The 21,347-nt window shown below is 41.1% G+C and overlaps 2 protein-coding genes across 5 annotated transcripts; one reads left to right on the top strand and one right to left on the bottom strand.

The window, feature by feature from the left end:
* Window positions 1-4,890: 4,890 nt before the first annotated feature.
* znf518b (zinc finger protein 518B) lies at window positions 4,891-10,083 on the bottom strand. Its single transcript, XM_084150140.1, has 2 exons — window positions 9,940-10,083; window positions 4,891-8,624 (listed from the first exon to the last, which is right to left on the bottom strand). The coding sequence occupies exons 1-2, from the start codon at window positions 9,965-9,967 to the stop codon at window positions 6,340-6,342; spliced, it is 2,313 nt and encodes a 770-aa protein (XP_084006266.1). The 5' UTR covers window positions 9,968-10,083; the 3' UTR covers window positions 4,891-6,339.
* Window positions 10,084-11,452: 1,369 nt separating this feature from the next.
* gsr (glutathione reductase) lies at window positions 11,453-20,395 on the top strand. 4 transcript variants are annotated; one of them, XM_084150600.1, is made up of 14 exons: window positions 11,453-11,658; window positions 12,197-12,356; window positions 13,452-13,478; window positions 13,740-13,828; window positions 14,555-14,624; window positions 14,840-14,987; window positions 16,128-16,182; window positions 16,314-16,413; window positions 16,550-16,636; window positions 17,003-17,173; window positions 17,488-17,599; window positions 17,863-17,994; window positions 18,742-18,875; window positions 19,732-20,395. In XM_084150600.1, the coding sequence occupies exons 1-14, from the start codon at window positions 11,585-11,587 to the stop codon at window positions 19,879-19,881; spliced, it is 1,509 nt and encodes a 502-aa protein (XP_084006726.1). In that variant the 5' UTR covers window positions 11,453-11,584; the 3' UTR covers window positions 19,882-20,395. The 4 variants fall into 4 exon arrangements, 2 of the variants coding, with proteins under 2 accessions (XP_084006726.1, XP_084006725.1); XR_014610463.1 differs by having other exon boundaries at window positions 11,487-11,658; window positions 17,863-18,025; XR_014610464.1 differs by lacking the exon at window positions 11,453-11,658 and having other exon boundaries at window positions 12,101-12,356; window positions 17,863-18,025.
* Window positions 20,396-21,347: the final 952 nt, after the last annotated feature.

Genomic DNA, 21,347 nt, shown 5'->3' with positions numbered 1-21,347 from the left:
CATCCTACTAGCTTCATTCTCCAGGGAAGGGGGAGACCCCTTCGGGGTGGGATCCCTGCAGAGTACCGGCCAGTCGGCTGTGAAGAGCCGACACGGCGGCGACACTTCCACCAGACCAGAGCGGAGTCCGGCTACTGGGGTAGAAATGCAACGTTGACATCAGAAAACCGCTCGCCCACACGACAACATACACGTGGTCTGCGGTTGTGAGTTCGGTTGGACGTACTGCCAAATTCTAGAAAACGATGTAGGAAGCGGCTAATTGTGCGCTCCCTCAAAATGTAGACATCTGTGGCATTGTGTTGTGTGACAAAACTGCACATTTAAGTGTGGCCTTTTATTGTCCCCAGCACAAGGTGCACCTGTGTAACGATCATGTTGTTTAATCAGCTTCTTGATATGCCACACCAGTCAGGTGGGTGGATTATCTTGGCAAAGGACAAATGCTTAGTAACAGGGATGTAAACAAATTTGTGCACAACATTTTAGATAAATAAGCTTTTTGTGATAGAGGAACATTTCTGGGATCCTTTATTTCAGCTCATGAAACATGGGACCAACACTTTACATGTTGCGTTTATATTTTTGTTCAGTATAGCTCTGAAGTAAAATTTGGCTTAACAAATCACATAAATTATATGGACTCTCGTGTGAAATAATAGGGGTTGACATTATTTTTTAATGACTGCCCCTTCCTCTGTCCCAATACATAAAACATCTGTAAGGTGTAAGTATTGAATTTCAGTACAGATTCAACTACAAAGACAAGGGAGTTCTTCGAATCAGACATTGAATATATCTTTAAGCATGGTCAAGTTAATAATTATGCTGTGGATAATGGAATAAACCACCCCTTCTGAACGGAGCTGCAGGACAGGAAGGAAACTGCTTAAGGATGTCAACATGAGGCCATTTGTGATTTTAAAACAGCTACAAAGTTCAATGGCTGATGGGAGAAAACTGAGGATGGATCCACAATAAGGACCTAAAGTGAAAATAATAATATACATAATATCCATATACAGTTGAAGTCGGAAGTTTACATACACTTAGGTTGGAGTCATTAAAAGTTGTTTTTCAACCACTCCACAAATATCTTGTTAACAAACTATAGTTTTGGCAAGTCGGTTAAGACATCTACTTTGTGTATGACACAAGTCATTTTTCCAACAATTGTTTACAGACAGAATATTTCACTTAGAATTCACTGTATCACAATTCCAGTGGGTCAGAAGTTTACATACACTAAGTTGACTGTGCCTTCAAAGAGCTTGGAAAATTCCAGAAAATGATGTCATGGCTTTAGAAGCTTCTGATAGGCTAATTGACATCATTTGAGTCAATTGGAGGTGTACCTGTGGATGTATTTCAAGGCCTACCTTCAAACTCAGTGCCTCTTTGCTTGACATCATGGGAAAATCAAAAGATATCAGCCAAGACCTCAGAAGAAAAATTGTAGACCACAAGTCTGGTTCATCCTTGGGAGAAATGTCAAAATGCCTGAAGGTACCACGTTCATCTGTACAAACAATAGTACGCAAGTATAAACACCATGGGACCACGCAGCCGTCATACCGCTCAGGAAGGAGACGTGTTCTGTCTCCTAGAGATGAACGTACTTTGGTGCGAAAAGTGCAAATCAATCCCAGAACAACAGCAAAGGACCTTATTAAGATGCTGGAGGAAACAGGTACAAAAGTATCTATATTCACAGTAAAAAGAGTCCTATATCGACATAACCTGAAAGGCCGCTCAGCAAGGAAGAAGCCACTGCTCCAAAACCGCCATAAAAAAGACAGACTACGGTTTGCAACATGGGGACAAAGATCGTACTTTTTGGAGAAATGTCCTCCGGTATGATGAAACAAAAATAGAACTGTTTGGCCATAATGACCATCGTTATGTTTGGAGGAAAAAGGGGGTGCCTTGCAAGCCGAAGAACACCATCCCAACCGTGAAGCACGGCGTGGCAGCATCATGCTGTGGGGGTGCTTTGCTGCAGAAGGGACTGGTGCACTTCACAAAATAGATGGCATCATGAGGAAGGAAAATTATGTGAATATATTGAAGCAACATCTCAAGACCTCAGTCAGGAAGTTAAAGCTTGGTTGCAAATGGGTCTTCCAAATGGACAATGACCCCAAGCATACAGTGGGGAGAACAAGTATTTGATACACTGCCGATTTTGCAGGTTTTCCTACTTACAAAGCATGTAGAGGTCTGTAATTTTTATCATAGGTACACTTCAACTGTGAGAGACGGAATCTAAAACAAAAATCCAGAAAATCACATTGTGATTTTTAAGTAATTCATTTGCATTTTATTGCATGACATAAGTATTTGATACATCAGAAAAGCAGAACTTAATATTTGGTACAGAAACCTTTGTTTGCAATTACAGAGATCATACGTTTACTGTAGATCTTGACCAGGTTTGCACACACTGCAGCAGGGATTTTGGCCCACTCCTCCATACAGACCTTCTCCAGATCCTTCAGGTTTCGGGGCTGTCGCTGGGCAATAGGGACTTTCAGCTCCCTCCAAAGATGTTCTATTGGGTTCAGGTCTGGAGACTGGCTAGGCCACTCCAGGACCTTGAGATGCTTCTTACGGAGCCACTCCTTAGTTGCCCTGGCTGTGTGTTTCGGGTCGTTGTCATGCTGGAAGACCCAGCCACGACCCATCTTCAATGCTCTTACTGAGGGAAGGAGGTTGTTGGCCAAGATCTCGCGATACATGGCCCCATCCATCCTCCCCTCAATACGGTGCAGTCGTCCTGTCCCCTTTGCAGAAAAGCATCCCCAAAGAATGATGTTTCCACCTCCATGCTTCACGGTTGGGATGGTGTTCTTGGGGTTGTACTCATCCTTCTTCTTCCTCCAAACACGGCGAGTGGAGTTTAGACCAAAAAGCTCTATTTTTGTCTCATCAGACCACATGACCTTCTCCCATTACTCCTCTGGATCATCCAGATGGTCATTGGCAAACTTCAGACGGGCCTGGACATGCGCTGGCTTGAGCAGGGGGACCTTGCGTGCACTGCAGGATTTGAATCCATGACGGCGTAGTGTGTTACTAATGGTTTTCTTTGAGACTGTGGTCCCAGCTCTCTTCAGGTCATTGACCAGGTCCTGCCGTGTAGTTCTGGGCTGATCCCTCACCTCTCATGATCATTGATGCCCCACGAGGTGAGATCTTGCATGGAGCCCCAGACCGAGGGTGATTGACCGTCATCTTGAACTTCATCCTTTTTCTAATAATTGCACCAACAGTTGTTGCCTTCTCACCAAGCTGCTTGCCTATTGTCCTGTAGCCCATCCCAGCCTTGTGCAGGTCTACAATTCTATCCCTGATGTCCTTACACAGCTCTCTGGTCTTGGCCATTGTGGAGAGGTTGGAGTCTGTGGACAGGTGTCTTTTATACAGGTAACGATTTCAAACAGGTGCAGTTAATACAGGTAATGAGTGGAGAACAGGAGGGCTTCTTAAAGAAAAACTAACAGGTCTGTGAGAGCCGGTATTCTTACTGGTTGGTAGGTGATCAAATAATTATGTCATGCAATAAAATGCAAATTAATTACTTAAAAATCATACAATGTGATTTTCTGGATTTTTGTTTTAGATTCCGTCTCTCACAGTTGAAGTGTACATATGATAAAAATTACAGACCTCTACATGCTTTGTAAGTAGGAAAACCTGCAAAATCGGCAGTGTATCAAATACTTGTTCTCCCCACTGTACTTCCAAAGTTGTGGCCTACAAACTTGACTCAGTTACACCAGCTCTGTCAGGAGGAATGGGCCACAATTCACCCAACTTATTGTGGGAAGCTTGTGGAAGGCTACCCAAAATGTTTGACCCAAGTTAAACAATTTAAAGGGAAAGCTACCAAATACTAATTGAGTGTATGTAAACTTCTGACCCACTGGGAATGCGATGAAAGAAATAAAAGCTGAAATAAATCACTCTCTACTATTATTCTGGCATTCACATTCATAAAATAAAGTAGTGATCCTAACTGACCTAAAACAGGGAATTTTTACTGGGATTAAATGTCAGGAATTGTGAAAAACTGAGTTTAAATGTATTTGGCTAAGGTGTATGTAAACTTCCGACTTCAACTGTATGTATGCAACAAGGCACTAAAGTAATACTGGAAGAAAAAACACAACAAAGGAATACACTTTTTGGCCTAAATGCAAAGTCTTATGTTTGGGGGCAAATCCAACACAACACATCAATGAGTAACTGCTTCCTTATTTTCAAGCATGGTGGTGGCTGCATCATGTTATGGGTATGCTTGACATCAGCAAAGACTGGGGATTTTTTCAGGATGAAAATAAACAGGATGAAGCTAAGTACAGGCAAAATCCTAGAGGAAAACCTGCCTCAGTCTGCTTTACACCAGAGACTGGTAGAGGAATTCACCTTTCAGCAGGACAATAACCTACAACAAAGCCAAATCTACACTGGAGTTGCTTACCAAGAATACAGTGAATGTTCCTGAGTGGCCAAGTTAGTTTAGACTTAAATCTGCTTGAAAATCTATGGCAAGACTTGAAAATTGCTACAGAGCTTGAAGAATTTTGAAAAGTAAATGCAAATTTTGCACAATACAGGTGTGCAAAGCTCTTAGGAGACTTAACCAAAAAGACTCACAGCTGTAATCACTGCCAAAGATGTTTCTAACATGTATTGACTCAGGGGGATGAATACTTATCTAATCAAGGTACATTAGTGTTATATTTTTCATTCATCTTTTTAAAAAAATGTTTAGAATTAAATCCATTTTAATCCCACTTTATAATGCAACAAAATGTGAAAAAAGTTCAAGGGGGTATAGACTTTCTATAGGCACTGTACATGTAAATAATACAGCAATGTGAATTTATGAAAAAAATTCTTTATTCAAAATGGCACATTAAGATAATACATAATATATTAGAGGACAGAAAACACTGACAACATGAGAACGACACCTATATAATTGTTATTACACGAATAACTCCCATTTAAAAGATGAGAAAAATGTCAAAGGAAACCAAAATACATGTACATTTAAAGATCCGCACCACATCTAAACCAGAGCTATATTTTGATAAATATATGGTTATGGTCTAACTTAAAACAACTCAATATTTTCTCTGATAATTTTACATAAAAAACATACTGAAAAACTGATGATTGAGGGAGCGGTTCAAACACTTCTAGCAATATACAGCAGTAACCATGACGAAAAGTCCAAAGAAAACATGGATGACTTATGAAGAAAGGATAAAGAAGACAGGAACTTATGGTTAAGAATTATGGTTAAAAAAGTCCAGAAAAGTGTTCAACAGAGAAGCACCGAGTTACTTTGCTCCACTAGGAACTTTAAGGTTAATGTCAAGTCATGTCATGTCAACCATAATAAAGGCAAAATATAAAACAGGAATGATGAGGTTGGATAATATAACCAAACTTTTTTCTAAAATTAATAGCTACAATACAAAAAGTCAGTGATCAATGGAAAGAGGTTTAGCATGAACATTCTATTCACTATGTGGTAACAACATTTTCAGAGTTCTGTAGTAGGACAACTATTTATATGTTGATGTAAAAACACTGGTATCAGGTGGCAGCTCTAGCTACAATTGCTTTTTTCAGAGACAGCGGCAGAGAGATTCGCCTGGTCTTTCGATGACAGTTGAAAGAAATTCAAAATAATTCCTCGCTGTCCTCGTGGCTATCATTGTATAAACTATTTTTGTATAGCTATTTATTTAATGAAGAGTGAGTTATCAACTTAAATACTCAAAACAACAAATTAGCAACGTCGCTAGCTCGGAGTTCGCGTGTGTTCTATTCTTTCTTGCGTCGGACTGTTGCCTAGTGTTGAACACAGTAATTCAATGCAGTCCGGACTAAAAGTAACCAGGGGGTTACATACTGTTTTATTCTAAATGCATTCAAAATAATTGGCATTCATTTCATTTAAGCAGTTGTTCATCCATCAGAAAAAAATTACAATGTCAGTTCATATTTACACAGATCTGTGCTACCAATGATACTGCAGCAAAAATGCTAATTATTTATCCCCCCAAAAAAATGCCTGCCTGAATGCCCACTTATTTCTCTAAATGGGGTTCAGTCTTTCATCATCTATGAAGTAACAAATTGTATGAAATATCTATCCATTTTTAATCTGAAGCCCATCTAGGGACTGACCCTGGAAATGAATGCAAGCCAACCCTTAATGGTGCAATGCATCAGACTCTTGATAACTCAATGTTTTAGTGTTCTGTCCCCATCGTCCCTAGAAAATAAATCTATCATTTCCCATCACAATTTGCCATAACCCTAAGGAGAGGCCTTAACGGTACATCCAATCACCTCATACTTATGTCCCATTACTTTGCTCAACTTCATCTTCATTATGTGACATGTTGGACCAACGTCTGGAATCGTCTCCATTCCTACCCTCCCTCTCAGAACCTGAGGCTTGGGATGGTTGAGAACCACAACAGGTTGGTTTGGGCCTGGTTGCTTCACCAGCTGGTCTTCTTTCAGTGGAGTTGGGCAGATAATAACCCTGTCACCTGTGGTATCTAACGAGTGAGCGAAAGTCTTTGACCCAGATACCATGTCTCGTCGTCTTCTCTTCTTCTTCCGTTGGTTCAACTCAGGTGTGCAGTGTTGACGGCTGCTTAACTGCTGTGTTTCATTTTCCTCTTCTACTCGTATCCTTTTCAATGAGAGCTTCAGGCAGGATGAGAGTCTACCAGAAATGTCCCGCTTGTTTGCTGCACTTTTCCAGTGTCTGGGGACTGACCCTTTTTCAGCATCAATTTGGCCAATCCAACTGTCCCGCGTTTTTACAGTTTTTTCGGCCACAATTGGAGGACTTTTGTTTATATTCAAAACTGTTTTCTTGTGAAGCTTTATTGTAACACTGTTCTTTTCTTCCTTGGTGCTCAAGGGATTACTTGTTAGTGATTGGGTGTGTCTAGAACGTTGAGCACTCTCCACCTGGTGACAGGCTTTTGGAGTCATTTGAGGTTTATGAACAGAGGACAAACCCTCGGGGGCCATGTCAGTGTTTCCTGGCTTTATCTTGTGTTCATGCACTTTGCCCACAGCTGTTGTCTTAGCAGGTGTGAGGATCAAAGAATTATTGATATTTCCTTGCTCTATGGTTGCAGAGGGCATATTGTTACCCAAAGCTATGGTCCGAAGAGCCACCGCCAAGAGTTGGGGGCTACTTAGAGAAAATACAGCTGAAATGACTGGGAAACCATTGGGTCCTGGCACATCATCTACTAATGGATTCTGAGATTGAGTCCAACCAGAGGTGTTTGAGTCAGCAACATGACATGTCTCATCCTCTTTAGGTTGGTTTGTTGGAGAGGGAATGATCGGGTTGCTTCTTCTAGAGTTGCACAATACGAGAGATGACAGTGCAACAGGTGCGACTTCTTCGTTAGAAACAGAGGGTGAGGTGGTGCCTTTGACGTTTCCCATCATGGACACACTCGAGACAGGTGTAAATGAAGTGAAGCTTTCAGATTTTTGCGCAGAATCACAGCTCTCTTCCTTTGCTTCCTCTATGTCAAATGGCTGATTTACATTTTCCTTGGGCTCATCTTTCACCATCACCAGCAATTCTTCAGAGTGTTTTCTCAGTTGTATACCATTTGTGGAGGGGGAAGTTGTTAAATCCTTCTGCTTCTGGTTATTTATTTGTCGGGTTGATATGTTGGCTGTGCAAGTTCTCTTTTTCACTGCCTTTTCTGTAGTTGGAGTGGCGTTGGACGTAGAAGATTTACACAAAGTGGCATTTTGTGAGGTTGTGGTCCGACAGGCTTTCGCTACAGACCCATTAGATTGTTGTGTGACAAGTCTCAGCTTTAGTTCCTTGGTCCCGTTGACTGTTTTCACCTCAACAAGTTCAACAAGGCAGCCAGGGGGGATGGTCCCCACTTCGGGGAAAGAGACAGTCAAAGGCCTGTTGTGTTGAATTGGTTCATTTAAAGGTGCCAACAGCTCCACCTCTACTTTGGGCAATATGTTTGCATCCAATGTCCCATCCATAGGTCTTCCTTCATCCACTCTGGTCGTGATATTCTTAGTGCGCAAAGGTGCGACCCTTGACGATGTGGGATCTCTGGGCAGAGCACTGGGGAGAGAGACAGGTTTGCTTTTTCTTGTGACTTTTGCACTGGATACTTTCTCAGCAGGCGCATTGTGTATTCGCTTCATATGAATTTCAACATAGTCTTTCTTCACAGCTCTATAATCACAGAACTGACACTTGAAAGGGTGTACTCTGGTGTGCTGTTCTACATGGTGGTTTAATTCGGCCTCGCTGTATGAGACATGGTTACAATAGAAGCAGTAAAATCTCATTACCGCATGCTCCATAATATGGCTGCTGTAATCGTCAAAATCTGTTGTCAAAAAGCGACATTTCTCACAAAACCACACTTTTGAGTTTTTGAATTTTGAATTTACCACACACTCAAAGTCAAACTCCTCTGGCCTTCTTGCATCCTGCACAACTGAAATGTGAGCGTTTTGATTTGCAGGATTCCCATTTGATAGGTTGTTCAGACCTGCTACTCCAGGTTGGGCTGTCTGCTTCCTGCCTGTGTGGAGAAAAGAATAAGAGACATTAGTGTTGATTTATTCCCCAAAAATACATTATTAGTAACAACGAATGTACTCTAAATAGGTGTGCCTATTTAGCCCAATATTAGACCTATGATTAATTATTTAATTAATTTATAAGACAAGATCGAAGGGCATTCCATAGCGACTGCGTTGGAGATAACGCATGGCCCAATGACTGTACCTGCTAGCAGCATGTGTCCCGTGTCCGAAGCTACAGCCATAATCGGTAGACGGTTCTGATTGGAGAATCTCCGTTTGAATTGCCGAGCAGTGAACAAGAAACTATTCAATCCCGTTTTTAGATGCTACCCCTCCCCAAATCTAATATGGATGCCAATGTTTTGTTATGCACACACCTGTCGGTGGTTCACACCCATCTATGGTTCACCTGTCTGTTGTTAGCTAATGAGTCCCGCAAAACGGCCAGGTGCTGCCCCAGACAGGAAGTAGAGGCAACGTGTGCACACAAAACTAGAACAAACCATATAAGACTTTGATTTGGAGAGGGGGGGGTTGCATCTAAAAACTGGATTGAATAGTTTCTTGTTCACTGCTTGGTGTTGCAAACAGCGATTCTCCAATCAGAACCGTCTACCGATTATGGATGTAGCTTCGGACATGGGACACACGCTGCCAGCTGCTAGGCATTGGACCATGAGTTATCTCGAAAGCAATCGTTATGGAATGCCCTTAGACCTTGTCTTATTAATTAATTAAATAATTAATCTGAGGTCTAATATTGGGCTAGTGCCTATTATGATTTGGGATCATGCAACCACATGTCAACATTTAGGTGATTGGACATATCAATCACACATAACAGGAAACACACAATCCATATATGCAAGCTTGTTTTACTTTGTTTATAAACAATGTAATTGTAAACAAACACTATAGTCTCAAAACGTTCTTCATCTTTCTGCACTACCTAGGCATCTCCTCGCCTCATCATCCATATTAGAGAAGGTCCAAGGAACCTTGCCTCTGACCTTCTCCAAGCCGTTTTGAGGAGGCCAGTAGAAAATCAAGGAATCGAGAAAAAGCCCCAACTATGAATTTGAGAGTGGTTACATTTAAACAGCCCCACCCCTCTGTTTACCCTAACATTGGTGGGATATCGCGTTGTTGTTGTTGTTGTATGAACTGCAGATTGCCCCTTTATCGAATTGAAAATGTTTAATAATATCTTGAATTGCTTATACCATGGCTGTTTTCCACGAGATTAGAACTGACAGAGGATGCTAAGTTAGCCTAGCTATATTAGCATGTGACCATTTTTTGTGAACAAACCTTTGTTGACATTTTGACTTTGTGCCATTATGTCCTGCTACATTTTGGACGCACTGACTTCCATACGCCGACGAGTGGATTTCAAATGCTTGAAAGAATCGTAAAATGTACAGCAAATACAATTTGAGCAGCTACGATGTTGCGTTTCTCCGTTATTTTTCTGCACATTCTTTCAGCTCAGGTTGCCAGGCCAAGCTAAAATGTCTGGCACAATGACCACACAAAACCCGCCCAAAAAGGTCTGAAAACGAACCCTTTTTTTTTTGCAAGAGAAGAGTTGCCATATTTATACAATAAAACTTTTTCCATAACGTTATCGCGCCAATTAAGAAGGAATATCGTTGTAACTTGTAACGAAGTTAGAAGCAGAATTTGGGTTTCCTCAAAATAATAATTATTGTGAGGTATGACATGACATAATAAAGGAATTTGAATATGTCCCAAGAGAAAATTTAATTTGCCCTTATTAAACTTGCCAGATAATTTTCCATCAATGATGTCGATTTATCTAATTTGACTGCTATGATTAAGCAATAAGGCACAAGGGGGTATGGTATATGGATAATATACCACAGCTAAGGGCTGTGCTTATACCACTTCTGAGCGAATTTATGTAATGTGCTCTAGTGCGCCCAAAGTCATTTTCCAGTGCTTTGTCTCCATTATTTATTTATGTGCATCAGTTCTAGCTTAATTAATATGTTTTACGGAAAAGGAGTTGGAAATAGGTGTCTCCATAATGACAACCTAAATAGCCTACCTAAAACTGGTAAAAAGCTGCCATGCGCGTGCTGCTCCCTCTAGGTGACTCAGCCAATAACTGTAGCGCTCTCTCAACACACACACACACACACACACACACACACACACACACACACACACACACACACACACACACACACACACACACACACTCACTCACACAAACAAACCCACTCACTCACACAAACAAACAAACCCACTCACTCACACAAACCCACTCACTCACTCAGCAACAGCCTGCCTCACTTCCTGACAGTCAGCAGCAGGTCACAGTGAAATATATATGTTTAAAGATAAATGCCATGGCAGCCGCGGTGCAAATTAGAAATAGTCAAAAAACCCGTGACCAATACATTTTCATCCACGACATATTTTTAAAAGTAGCCCCATTGGCAGGAAAATCACAAACATGGCAACACTGTTTCAGGTTGAAGAAAGCGCTGAAGGCCTACGGGGGAAATACGTTAGGGTCGAGAGGGATTTTGATTGGCTCGGCTGGTCACGCCGTGATCAACTCGCTTTAACCCCTAGCGTGATTGACATATATGTCCTATATTTTCGTCGTTTATCCAGCTGAAATATCGCTGGAGCTATCATCCAAAAATGCCATTCTATAGCTAATTTAGGAATATTAAATAAGGCATTACGCATATGAGTAATAAGCCTATTTGTTTGGCTACAAATTGTCCATATCTTTCTATAGCCTATGAGGTTTCGAGCTTTTATTTTGAAAGGTCCTTCCTAACGGATCAGGAAGTAGCTTTATTTTGTAAACAGCAAGTTGTATATACTTTGTTTACCTCCATTAAATGTGTTAAAGAAGCATTACAACCGGGTACACAGCCAAATGTGTTAATATGAGATGAACTACAGACCGTGAAACATGCAGAGGGTCAAAATATGCAGACAGTCGCTTTCAAGCACTGTGAGCACGACTTTGAAAGTGGCACTGTCTAGGTGAGTCTCTTTTCTCAAAGTCAACTTGAAGTGTTTTTCTATGAATCAGTGAATAGTTGACAAATAAATTGTCAGCCATCCCCGTGCATGATCAAAAAGAAAATGAAGTTGATTGTGTGGTGGCTTTGGCTATTCATATAAGACAGCCCTTAGGATGATGACACAGCTGATATTATAATCATCAGTAGTTATGTTGATTATGGGTATTATCTTTCCATTAAAAAGGGTCTACTGTAGGCCTATATTTTGACATTCATTTGCCATTAATCTTATCTGTCAGTGCTCCTAATATCATTGTAGGCTAATAGACTGTACATCACCATGACTATGTTAAAATTGTTTCTGGGATTTACAGACCATTGTTGCAATTCACAATGACTAAGCACTAGCTTTCACTTCGGGGGATTGACCCTCCCATTTGCCCAAACAACTGCGTCCGGTGGTGTGCGGGCTTCCTTGTTATGGCAATAATAATACCGTTTACCCGGATGCAAGTTCTTATTTTCTCACTCCGGCGATTGCGTTCACCCTCCTACAGACACAAACTTATCCGTCGGAGTATGGCCTCAGATGCAACAACCCGGTTCGATTTTCTTGTGATTGGAGGTGGATCTGGGGGTCTAGCCGGTGCACGCAGGGCAGCGGAGCTCGGGGCCACTGCCGCCGTGGTCGAGAGTCACAAACTCGGAGGTACCTGTGTGAGTAAAAAGTTATCCTGGTTATAGCCACTGTACTAAATGAATAGTTCCAATAAGAACTCTGAAATGACATCGCATAGGCCTAATTTCCACGGTTCAGTCTCTGATATTCTGTAAAGTTGTTAGGTGTAGTTAACAACGGGTTCATTGCGAAGCCTCGAGACCATCCTCTTTTTGTGGGATGTTTTTGTGCATAATGTTGTGGTTTGTTAGAGTTAAAAGCAGTGGGCACCGATCCAGCGCACGAGCATTCTACTGGTACATAATAATTTTGTTTAACAGTACTAGAATGATGGCCACAGGTGTTCATCACCCCCTTCTCAACATTTCAGTCTATGGAGGATAAGCTATTACAGTTACCATGTCTGACATCCACAAAGCCTGGTCTACCTTATATAACTGTAATGAATAGTCATATCTTTTGAGCTAAAGTGTATAAAGCAGGGATGGGCAACTTTGATGGGGGTGGGGGCCACAAAAAAACGTAACTCATCATGAGGGACAGCAGTGGCATGTGGGTCTGTGAGACCCCAACTGAGTACAAAAGGGGGGGCTCCGGCCGCCAGTTGCCCATCCCTGAAATATTTTTGGGGGGTATTTTATTAGGATATCCATTAGCTGTTGCAAAAGCAGCAGCTACTCTTCCTGGAGTCCACACAAAACATGAAACATGACATAATACAGAACATTAATAGACAAGAACAGATCAAGGACAGAACTACATCAACAATTATTTTTTTAAGGCACACGTAGCTTACATATCAATACATACACACAAACTATCTAGGTATAAAATATTCCTCTCCCACACAACATGCCAGAACTTCTCCAATCTGAGTTTGTGCAATGTAATTTCAAAGCTGAGACCAGTATTCTTGCAAAATGCAAGACGATTCTTCGGTTCCCCATTGCTTTGTGTCTCAACATCAATCACACACACCAATGTTTCTTGCATAGGAGCATGGATGGTTCCTTTTCATACATTGCTATTATATTTCAATGACTAGATATTTAATGATGCAGTGCAGTTAACTGATTCGCTTGTTTTTTAGTCATGCTCATGTTTGTCTTCTTTTTTGTGCTTTTCTTCTTCAGGTCAATGTCGGCTGTGTACCTAAGAAGGTATTGTTTTATAGTCAGCCCCCTGGTTGGGGGTGGGGGTGGGGGTGGGGCATGTGTAAGTAGCCTAGGCACTGTTAGTAGAGCAAGGTTTGTGCTGTGTGTGTGTGTGTGTGTGTGTGTGTGTGTGTGTGTGTATGGAATATTAAATACACATTTATTAAACCCACACACATGATTTGATAGGTATTTGTATGGTAATAGAAAAGGCCAGAAGAATGTGATCCAGAAATGAAAGTGTTTCCTTGATGTTTTTGGTCTCAGGTTATGTGGAATGCTGCAGTTCATGCAGAATATCTCCACGATCACTCTGACTATGGTTTTGACAGCGGACACGTTAAGTTCAGCTGGGAGTAAGTATCTGACTTGAGGTCGCCAGAGTTGACGGACTTGTTCTGACATCAGCCTCTCCTCTCACACCTTAAATTACTGCATCTTGTCAACTTACTTAGAGCCCTCACACACCATTTTTTGTTTCTCTTTGCATTGACGTGTGTGTGTGTGTGTGATATTCTTGCACAAGGCAAGCCTTTTCTTTGGTTCCTCATTGTTTTATGTGTGAAAAAGTACCACACATTTATATTAATAAGAAATGGCAGATTCATGATGAGACATTGCAGATTTTTCATGAACTGACCTTCAAGATAACAGTCAGAGACTTTGTTAACAGGTTGTTATTTGAAGCATCTGCAAGTTATGCTCCTTTTGTTCCACATCCAGATCTCAGTTTACATAGCAGTCTGTTGCCCCACTTTAGCCTTTTGCGTCAGTGTATTTGGCAACTCACCACACAGATTGTGTTACCCAGGTGACTGAGTGATAGGGTAGACTAAGGGAGTGGCCACAACCAGTTCAAACTGATATAATTTCATCGTCCAGTGCAACATAACATGCTGTTTTTCAATTATTATTATGCCATCAAACTTTTCTGTGAGCGCACCAACCTGACATTTTGACATTAAGTGCAACACATTTAGAAATGTGTGTTTTATAAAATTAATTAAGAGGAAAATGTATTTGCGGGCCAATTCCCCCCTCTGGTCTGTTCTGTAATCAGTCCTTTTTTATTTTGTGTGCAGAACTATCAAGACCAAAAGAGATGCATATGTTAGTCGGCTTAATCACATCTATCGCAACAATCTTGACAAGGTAAGCCTAAACCAGTTCACTAACTGGAATGTATATTTTGCAAGACGCACAAAGGTCAATCAATTCCTTTCCTTTCTGCCATAAAACAGGTTTTGACAGGTTTTGACATGCATAGACATACACAATAATAACCAAAGTGTTGACAAATAATTATGTTTTTTTTTTACTTGTTTGCGCTACCCTGGAACGGAATGGTAACTGGTCATCTCCCACAGGCTAAAATTGAAACGATTCAGGGTCACGCCAGGTTCACTGACGGCCCTGACCCCACTGTTGAGGTGAATGGAAAGAAGTACACAGCGCCTCATATCCTCATTGCCACAGGAGGGTTCCCTTCTGTCTTGAGTGACAATGATGTGCCAGGTAAAAAGTACAATTAAATTGTATTTGTCACGTACACAGTTTACAGCAGGTATAAAAGGTGCAGCGAAATGCCTTGTGGTGCACATTTAAATGAACAACAACCTAAATAGGTGCTTTGTGAAATGTGACAACCCTTTTGCCATTCTTTATCTAGCATGTAATTTGTGTCTAGTTAAGCTTCAGAAAGGGTTAATGATGTTAAGTTAATGAAGGCTTCGTTAAGCTTGAAAAGTTATGTTTAGTTTAAAGATGCACTATGCAGAAATCGCTCTGCCATTTCCTGGTTGCTAAAAAATTATATTAGTTAGCCAAATGTCAGTTTATGTGACAAAACAAGCATGCATAGTGTAGACAATCATTGTACCATCTAAACTGCTGTGAAATATGTTTTCCATAACCCAAAACATTGTATTTTCAGCTGTTTGAAGCTGGTGTACAAAACCGTAAATGTAAAAGATGCAAAAACGAAACTTAAGAACAGGAAGCATAGAAAAGATCTACCGCTTCATAGATTTGCTTTTAATGAGAATTACAGATCTATAACTCACATTTCTATGTGAATTTGGTCGGCCCCAAAAAGTTACACATTGTAGCTTTAAATTATGACTGAACTATCGATTATGGTATTGCAGTCTACTATGTAAAGTTGCTATACCTAAACGTTTGAATATATTCTCATTGTTGCTGTTCAAATTGTATACATTGATCATTCCTTTTTTCTTTATTATTACAATTATTTTAACTTAATTTTTATTTATCATGAAGAAATCATGCATTTCAAATATCAAATGAAATAATAAGGTTGGTTAAAACTAGAATCCTTAGTTGCTACATACAATTCTTGAAGAATATTACTTATAAATGAGCTTAGTTTAACTGTCGTACCCTGTCAGCTTCTTTTACTCCAATGTTTGTAAACAAAGTAAATGTCAACAAACACTGTTTAGCCTCAAAACATGGTTAAAACTATAATTGTGACACCATGGATGGTCAGCCCTTGCAACCATAGCTCTGTCTATGATTTGAAAGTGCTTACATTTCTCCAGGCCCATCCCTTAGCTTTTTAGCGAAACGGGTGGGGAGATGCTTTGTTATCATTTCAATTAAGGATTCAAGCTTTAACTTTTCGTATGATTCCAGGGGCAAGTCTTGGCATCACCAGTGATGGCTTTTTTGAACTTGAAAGCCTTCCTAAGTAAGTTAATGTTGTTAAAGACAATAATTTCCATCAGCGATGTTGGCTTGGCTTGGCTTGGCTGTTTGACAGATTGTGTTGTGTGCAGTGTATGTTTGTGTTTCATCCTTTTAAATGCTTCCTCCCAACAGGCGCAGCGTCATAGTGGGTGCCGGATATATTGCTGTGGAAATGGCTGGCATCCTTTCCACACTGGGGTCCAAAACATCCATCATATGTCGACAGACAGGGGTAAGAACCTATCCAGGCAGACATTGAGCCATATATCCAGCCCACAAACACGAGTGACAGTTTTCAATTGGTATGGAGGTGTGGCATGTACAAGAGGTAGCCACAAGAGGGCGTGTCTAATCCTTTTCACCTACAGGTGTTGCGAAACTTTGACACCTTGATAAGCTCAAATTGCACCAAAGAATTGCAGAACTCTGGCATAGAGTTGTGGAAAAATACTCAGGTAAAAGCATTTCTTTAATGAGGATAGTCTATAACTACTATTTTTCTTGTTTTGAATAACATTGTAATTTATAATGCATCCAACATTTTGTCTATGAACATTTCTATGATTAAAATGCATCCAACATTTTGTCTATGAACATGTATGCATAACATGCACATACTCCTTCCACTGTTCTCAGAGTGGTCATTATTATTTTGGTGAGATCAACTAGGTTGTAGGCGGACTACGCAGAATCAATAGCTACAAATCACCTTCCATCCCAAATAACTACTCATTATGTGATCATCAAGATCTGTGATTCTGCACCATGCCTTGCTCAAACGGATCCCCTGAAACATGCTGATAGTCTGTGTCTGCTGGCAGGTGAAGTCGGTGAGTAAGACAGGCAATGGCCTGCTGGAGGTCACACTGGTCACCAAAGACCCAGAGAAGAAGAACGAGGAGGAGAAGATCGGCACCATCCAGGAAGTGGACTGTCTGCTGTGGGCCATCGGCCGAGAGCCCAACACTGCCGGCCTCAACCTCAGCCAGATGGTAAGGATCACTCCTCTGACTGCTTACAAAGGTCTCTAGAAAAAATGTGGAGATGTTGCTAAAACCGTTTATATTATTTCAGTACGTGACAAGGGATTCGGAAACGAGTTTGGAATGCTGTAGACTGCGATTCCATTGCCTGCATTGCTCACTGTCTTCTCATAGATGTTGCAAAAAGAGTAATGTCATGTTTTTAAAGCAGCTAGAGCTACATGTATGAGTGTTGTGAATAATACAGTCCAACAATGTCAATATAAAGTACAAACCATGTGTCAGTGTACGGCTTACTGAAGGTTGGATGTCTTCTTCGACAGGGTGTGGATATTGATGAGAGAGGCTTCATCGTTGTAGATGAGTTCCAGAACACCACTCGCCAAGGGATCTACGCTGTAGGAGACGTGTGCGGGAAGGCCCTCCTTACTCCTGGTAGGCTGTTAATACTCATCAGGGGCCTGGCAGACAGAAAAGTGGCCTATTTGAACTAGACTTGTGTCTAGTTACAGGCATAACTTCAACTGTATACAGCTCGCAATTCACCCAAGAATCCTGTTGAATGTGTATAGATTGTCTGTAATGGATAAGGAAGAAGATAACTATAAATGTAATCGCACAGTGTACCGTTGATAGTTCAGACACATTTTTGCATTGCAAATCTCGATTGTGACATATGTTCTGTTTGGTGTGGGCAGTCGCCATTGCAGCGGGCAGAAAGCTGGCACACAGACTGTTTGACGGCAAGGAAGATGCCAAGGTCGACTTCTCCAACATTCCCACGGTAGTTTTCAGCCACCCACCCATCGGTACAGTGGGCCTCACGGAAGGTGAGTGCGCCCTTAGCAAAGAAGTCCTCAGGTGGGTGGTTCCCCTTATCGTAAATGTTCTCAGCTGAAGTGGGATGAGTTGGCGTGTTTCTCTGTCAGTCTGTTGAATAAATAACCAGCCTAAAAGTGTGACATTTTCTCCATCAACTAGCGTTGCACTGCAGCCATTGGTTGCATCTCAAATGGAATGCATTTCCCAAAAACCATGCAGAGAGAATGTTCGCTAAGTGCATCGTTGAGGCATAGTGTCGATGCTGATAGGATCGAAAGAAAGGCAGCGCTGTTCTCGGATCGGCTTTCTCCATTGAAATCTTACCTTAACATTAGAATTATTCCACAATACTGATGACGGGTCAGCTCCTAGAAAGATATTATCACCTATGGCTGCAAATATTAAGGCAGCTTATTCTAATGTTTACTCTATTATAATAATGCACTAAATCAAGATTTCACTAAATCAAGACATCATTGTGCACATGTTGTTACATCAAATCAAATTGTATTTGTCACATATACATATTTAGCAGATGTTATTGCGGGTGTAGCGAAATGCTTGTGTTCCTAGCTCCAACAGTGCAGTAGTATCTAACAATTCACAACAATACACACATCTAAAAGTAAAATAATGGAATTAAGAAATATATATTAGGACGAGCAATGTCGGAGTGGCACTGGTCAAAAGTAGCAAACTTTTTAGGGAGAAGTAGAGAAGCTGATGGTCTTACATTTGGTCTCCTTGTGTTACAGAGGAGGCGATTAAAAGCAGGGGGAAGGAGAACGTGAAGTCTTACAAGACCTCCTTCACCCCCATGTATCACGCCATCACCACCAGGAAGACTCAGTGCATCATGAAGCTGGTGTGTGTGGGCAAGGAGGAGAAGGTGAGAGGCCCCTTAAACCTGGTCCTGGAGACCCCATATGATGTGTTGACTTTTGTTCTAGGCAAGCCCAGCACTAACACACTTAGGCCTAGATTCAATCATATCCAGTGTTAACGGGCGATAGACGACTCCCGCATAGCTGATGTTTTGGAGGTGGAACTACGTTGGAGCTGTCAGCTGCTCTTGTGATCATTGTCACGAAGCCACACCCATCCCACTCATGTTAAAAGTTCAGAACAAGAAAGTGTAGGCTATATAGAAATAATGACGCTCAAATTGAAAATCATTGAACGAAATAATGAGGATTTATATCAACCTAATCGAGGTAGAGATTACATTTAACAATCCAGTGTTCGACCTTGTAAACAAGGCTGCATGGGATTTCTCTCAATGCGACTCCGTGCAGCCAATTGCAATGTCCCCTTTAGGTATAAAGCCGGGAGCCATTGTGGATTTGACAGCTCTTGCGCAGTTCCACCTCCGAAACCGTCAAAACATCAGCTATGCGGATTTCGGCTAAAGCGGATCTGATTGAATCGGGCCCCTGATCAACTAATCAAGCCCTTGATTTGATGAAGTAGGTGTTTCATAGCTGGGCTTGAACAAATCTTTGTTCATTAGGCACCAAACGGAAGAGACTGAAACAGGGAGGGACTACGTAAATTTGTCCAATAGGAAACGCTCATTTTAGTTTTCCGTTGCGATACATTTTGAATTCTACATTGCATGCCCTAATGAACACAACCCAGGATTGAAGAACACTACCCTAGACCCCTCTATATTCAGCTCAATGAGCAAGCCATTCATGCCAGCATGTTTAGGCTGCCTCAATCTAACCTGTCTCTTTCCCCCCAAGGTGGTTGGCCTTCATATGCAGGGCATTGGCTGTGACGAGATGTTGCAAGGCTTCGCAGTAGCCATCAAGATGGGCGCAACCAAAGCAGACTTTGACAAGACTATTGCCATTCACCCCACCTCGTCCGAGGAATTTGTTACGATGCGTTAACAACGCAAACATCTCGACGATCCTTAATTTCCTATACCGCACCAGCGAGAATCACCATACCAGGAAACAAGTGGCTCGACCCTCTTCCTTTGCAAAAGCTTGACAACCCAATTTTCAATAACAGTCCTCTACTTCCATTTTCTTTCATTTAGGTGACCTCTTTTGTGCACCTCATTTGAATCTTTTTGAAAATGCCTAGATGGACCAAGACGATGAAGTTACTGCTTTCTTCATTTGTACTGTGGGTGTTTAAGCATTGCTTATCAATTTATTAAACATGCAAGATTTTCCTAATGACTGTGAAATGGAAGTGTTGGATCTTCTACAGGCATTGTTGTCAAGTCATTGCATTGGGAGTAAGGATAACGCTCTCCTAGTGTATGTGAAACCCAGATTGTCAGTCATTGTTTTAGAACGCTGCAAACACTGCCCCCAATTACCACCACTACTTGGTCACAATTTCACTAGGACTGTATTGTAATACATGTTGAATAAACCTGCAGTTTTTTCTTAAGCATTGTATCATATTTTATTTTCCACTTCTTTGGCACCTTTTTAATGCCAATTTTTAGCTCTAGTTTTTGCTTGCAATTTGTTTTGGAATTTGGTACGCTTACCGTGTTTAATTAACTTTCTCTGACCAATGTATGCCTTTATGGTAGATTCAGGGCCTAACATTTTATTTTTGGTCCACCAGCCACTGTGGCAGGTAGATTAAAAAATCTACCAGCCACTTAGATTTTTTACCAGCCCAAATATTTTTTTCTTGCTAAAATTACACCAACAAAGCAAAAAACAGATGACCTTTCTTTGTAATGTTTCTAAAACAAATGTATTACTAGTAAGAAGTAATGTGGTATTTAGTAGAATTTTTTTGTGACCGGAGTCTTTTAACCAAAATATCACACCAGCCAAAAATGTTCACCTGCCCCTTTAACTGCGGGACGTAACCGTGGTAACGTGATTTGATTGTACTCATGTTTGTGCCTGTGAGATTGAGTCTGACTAGCGGGAACGTTACCTACTCTTCCCTAGCAGTTGAAACTCAAACGGTGAAAAACAACCTAGCTTGTGAACAAAACAATGTAAATAACCAATAAACACAAGCACAAAGTCTCACTTAAGTAGACTTAAATGTCAAGTAAATTAGACCAATTTTTATGCCTGGGCGCAGCGCTTCTAAAAATGAATATTTCACTCACTCGGCGCTACGCGCGCACAGCCCCCTAACAGTCAGTGTTACAACATAACGGCAGAAATACTTTAAACAGCTACTGCAGCATTTATTTTACTATAAATGTAAGCATACTTAATATTTTTTTATTCACAAATGCGAGTGAAATGCTCGCACTGTGGAGCTCTGACCACCCGCCAACGTCGCTGGTGAAATAGACAATTTACCAGCATTTGGCAGGTGGCTGGTGTTAATTTTATAGCTCTGGGTAGATTATTTGATGGATACATCA

This window comes from Coregonus lavaretus (assembly GCF_964263955.1).
Source record: "Coregonus lavaretus genome assembly, chromosome: 32".
Lineage (NCBI taxonomy): Eukaryota > Metazoa > Chordata > Actinopteri > Salmoniformes > Salmonidae > Coregonus > Coregonus lavaretus.
Note: the sequence above shows the minus strand (reverse complement) of the source record. Positions and strands in the feature narration are given on the sequence as shown.

Bases quoted from the DNA above. Each gene is read 5' to 3' on its own strand.
- znf518b (XM_084150140.1), bottom strand. From the start codon at position 9,967: ATGGCACAAAGTCAAAATGTCAACAAAG. The intron at 8,625-9,939 runs GTTTGTTCACAA...TTCTCCACACAG, and splicing joins AAGTCAAAATGTCAACAAAG to GCAGGAAGCAGACAGCCCAA.
- gsr (XM_084150599.1), top strand. From the start codon at position 12,120: ATGGCAATAATAATACCGTTTACCCGGATGCAAGTTCTTATTTTCTCA. The intron at 16,637-17,002 runs GTAAAAGCATTT...GTCTGCTGGCAG, and splicing joins AGTTGTGGAAAAATACTCAG to GTGAAGTCGGTGAGTAAGAC. The intron at 17,995-18,741 runs GTGAGTGCGCCC...CTTGTGTTACAG, and splicing joins TACAGTGGGCCTCACGGAAG to AGGAGGCGATTAAAAGCAGG.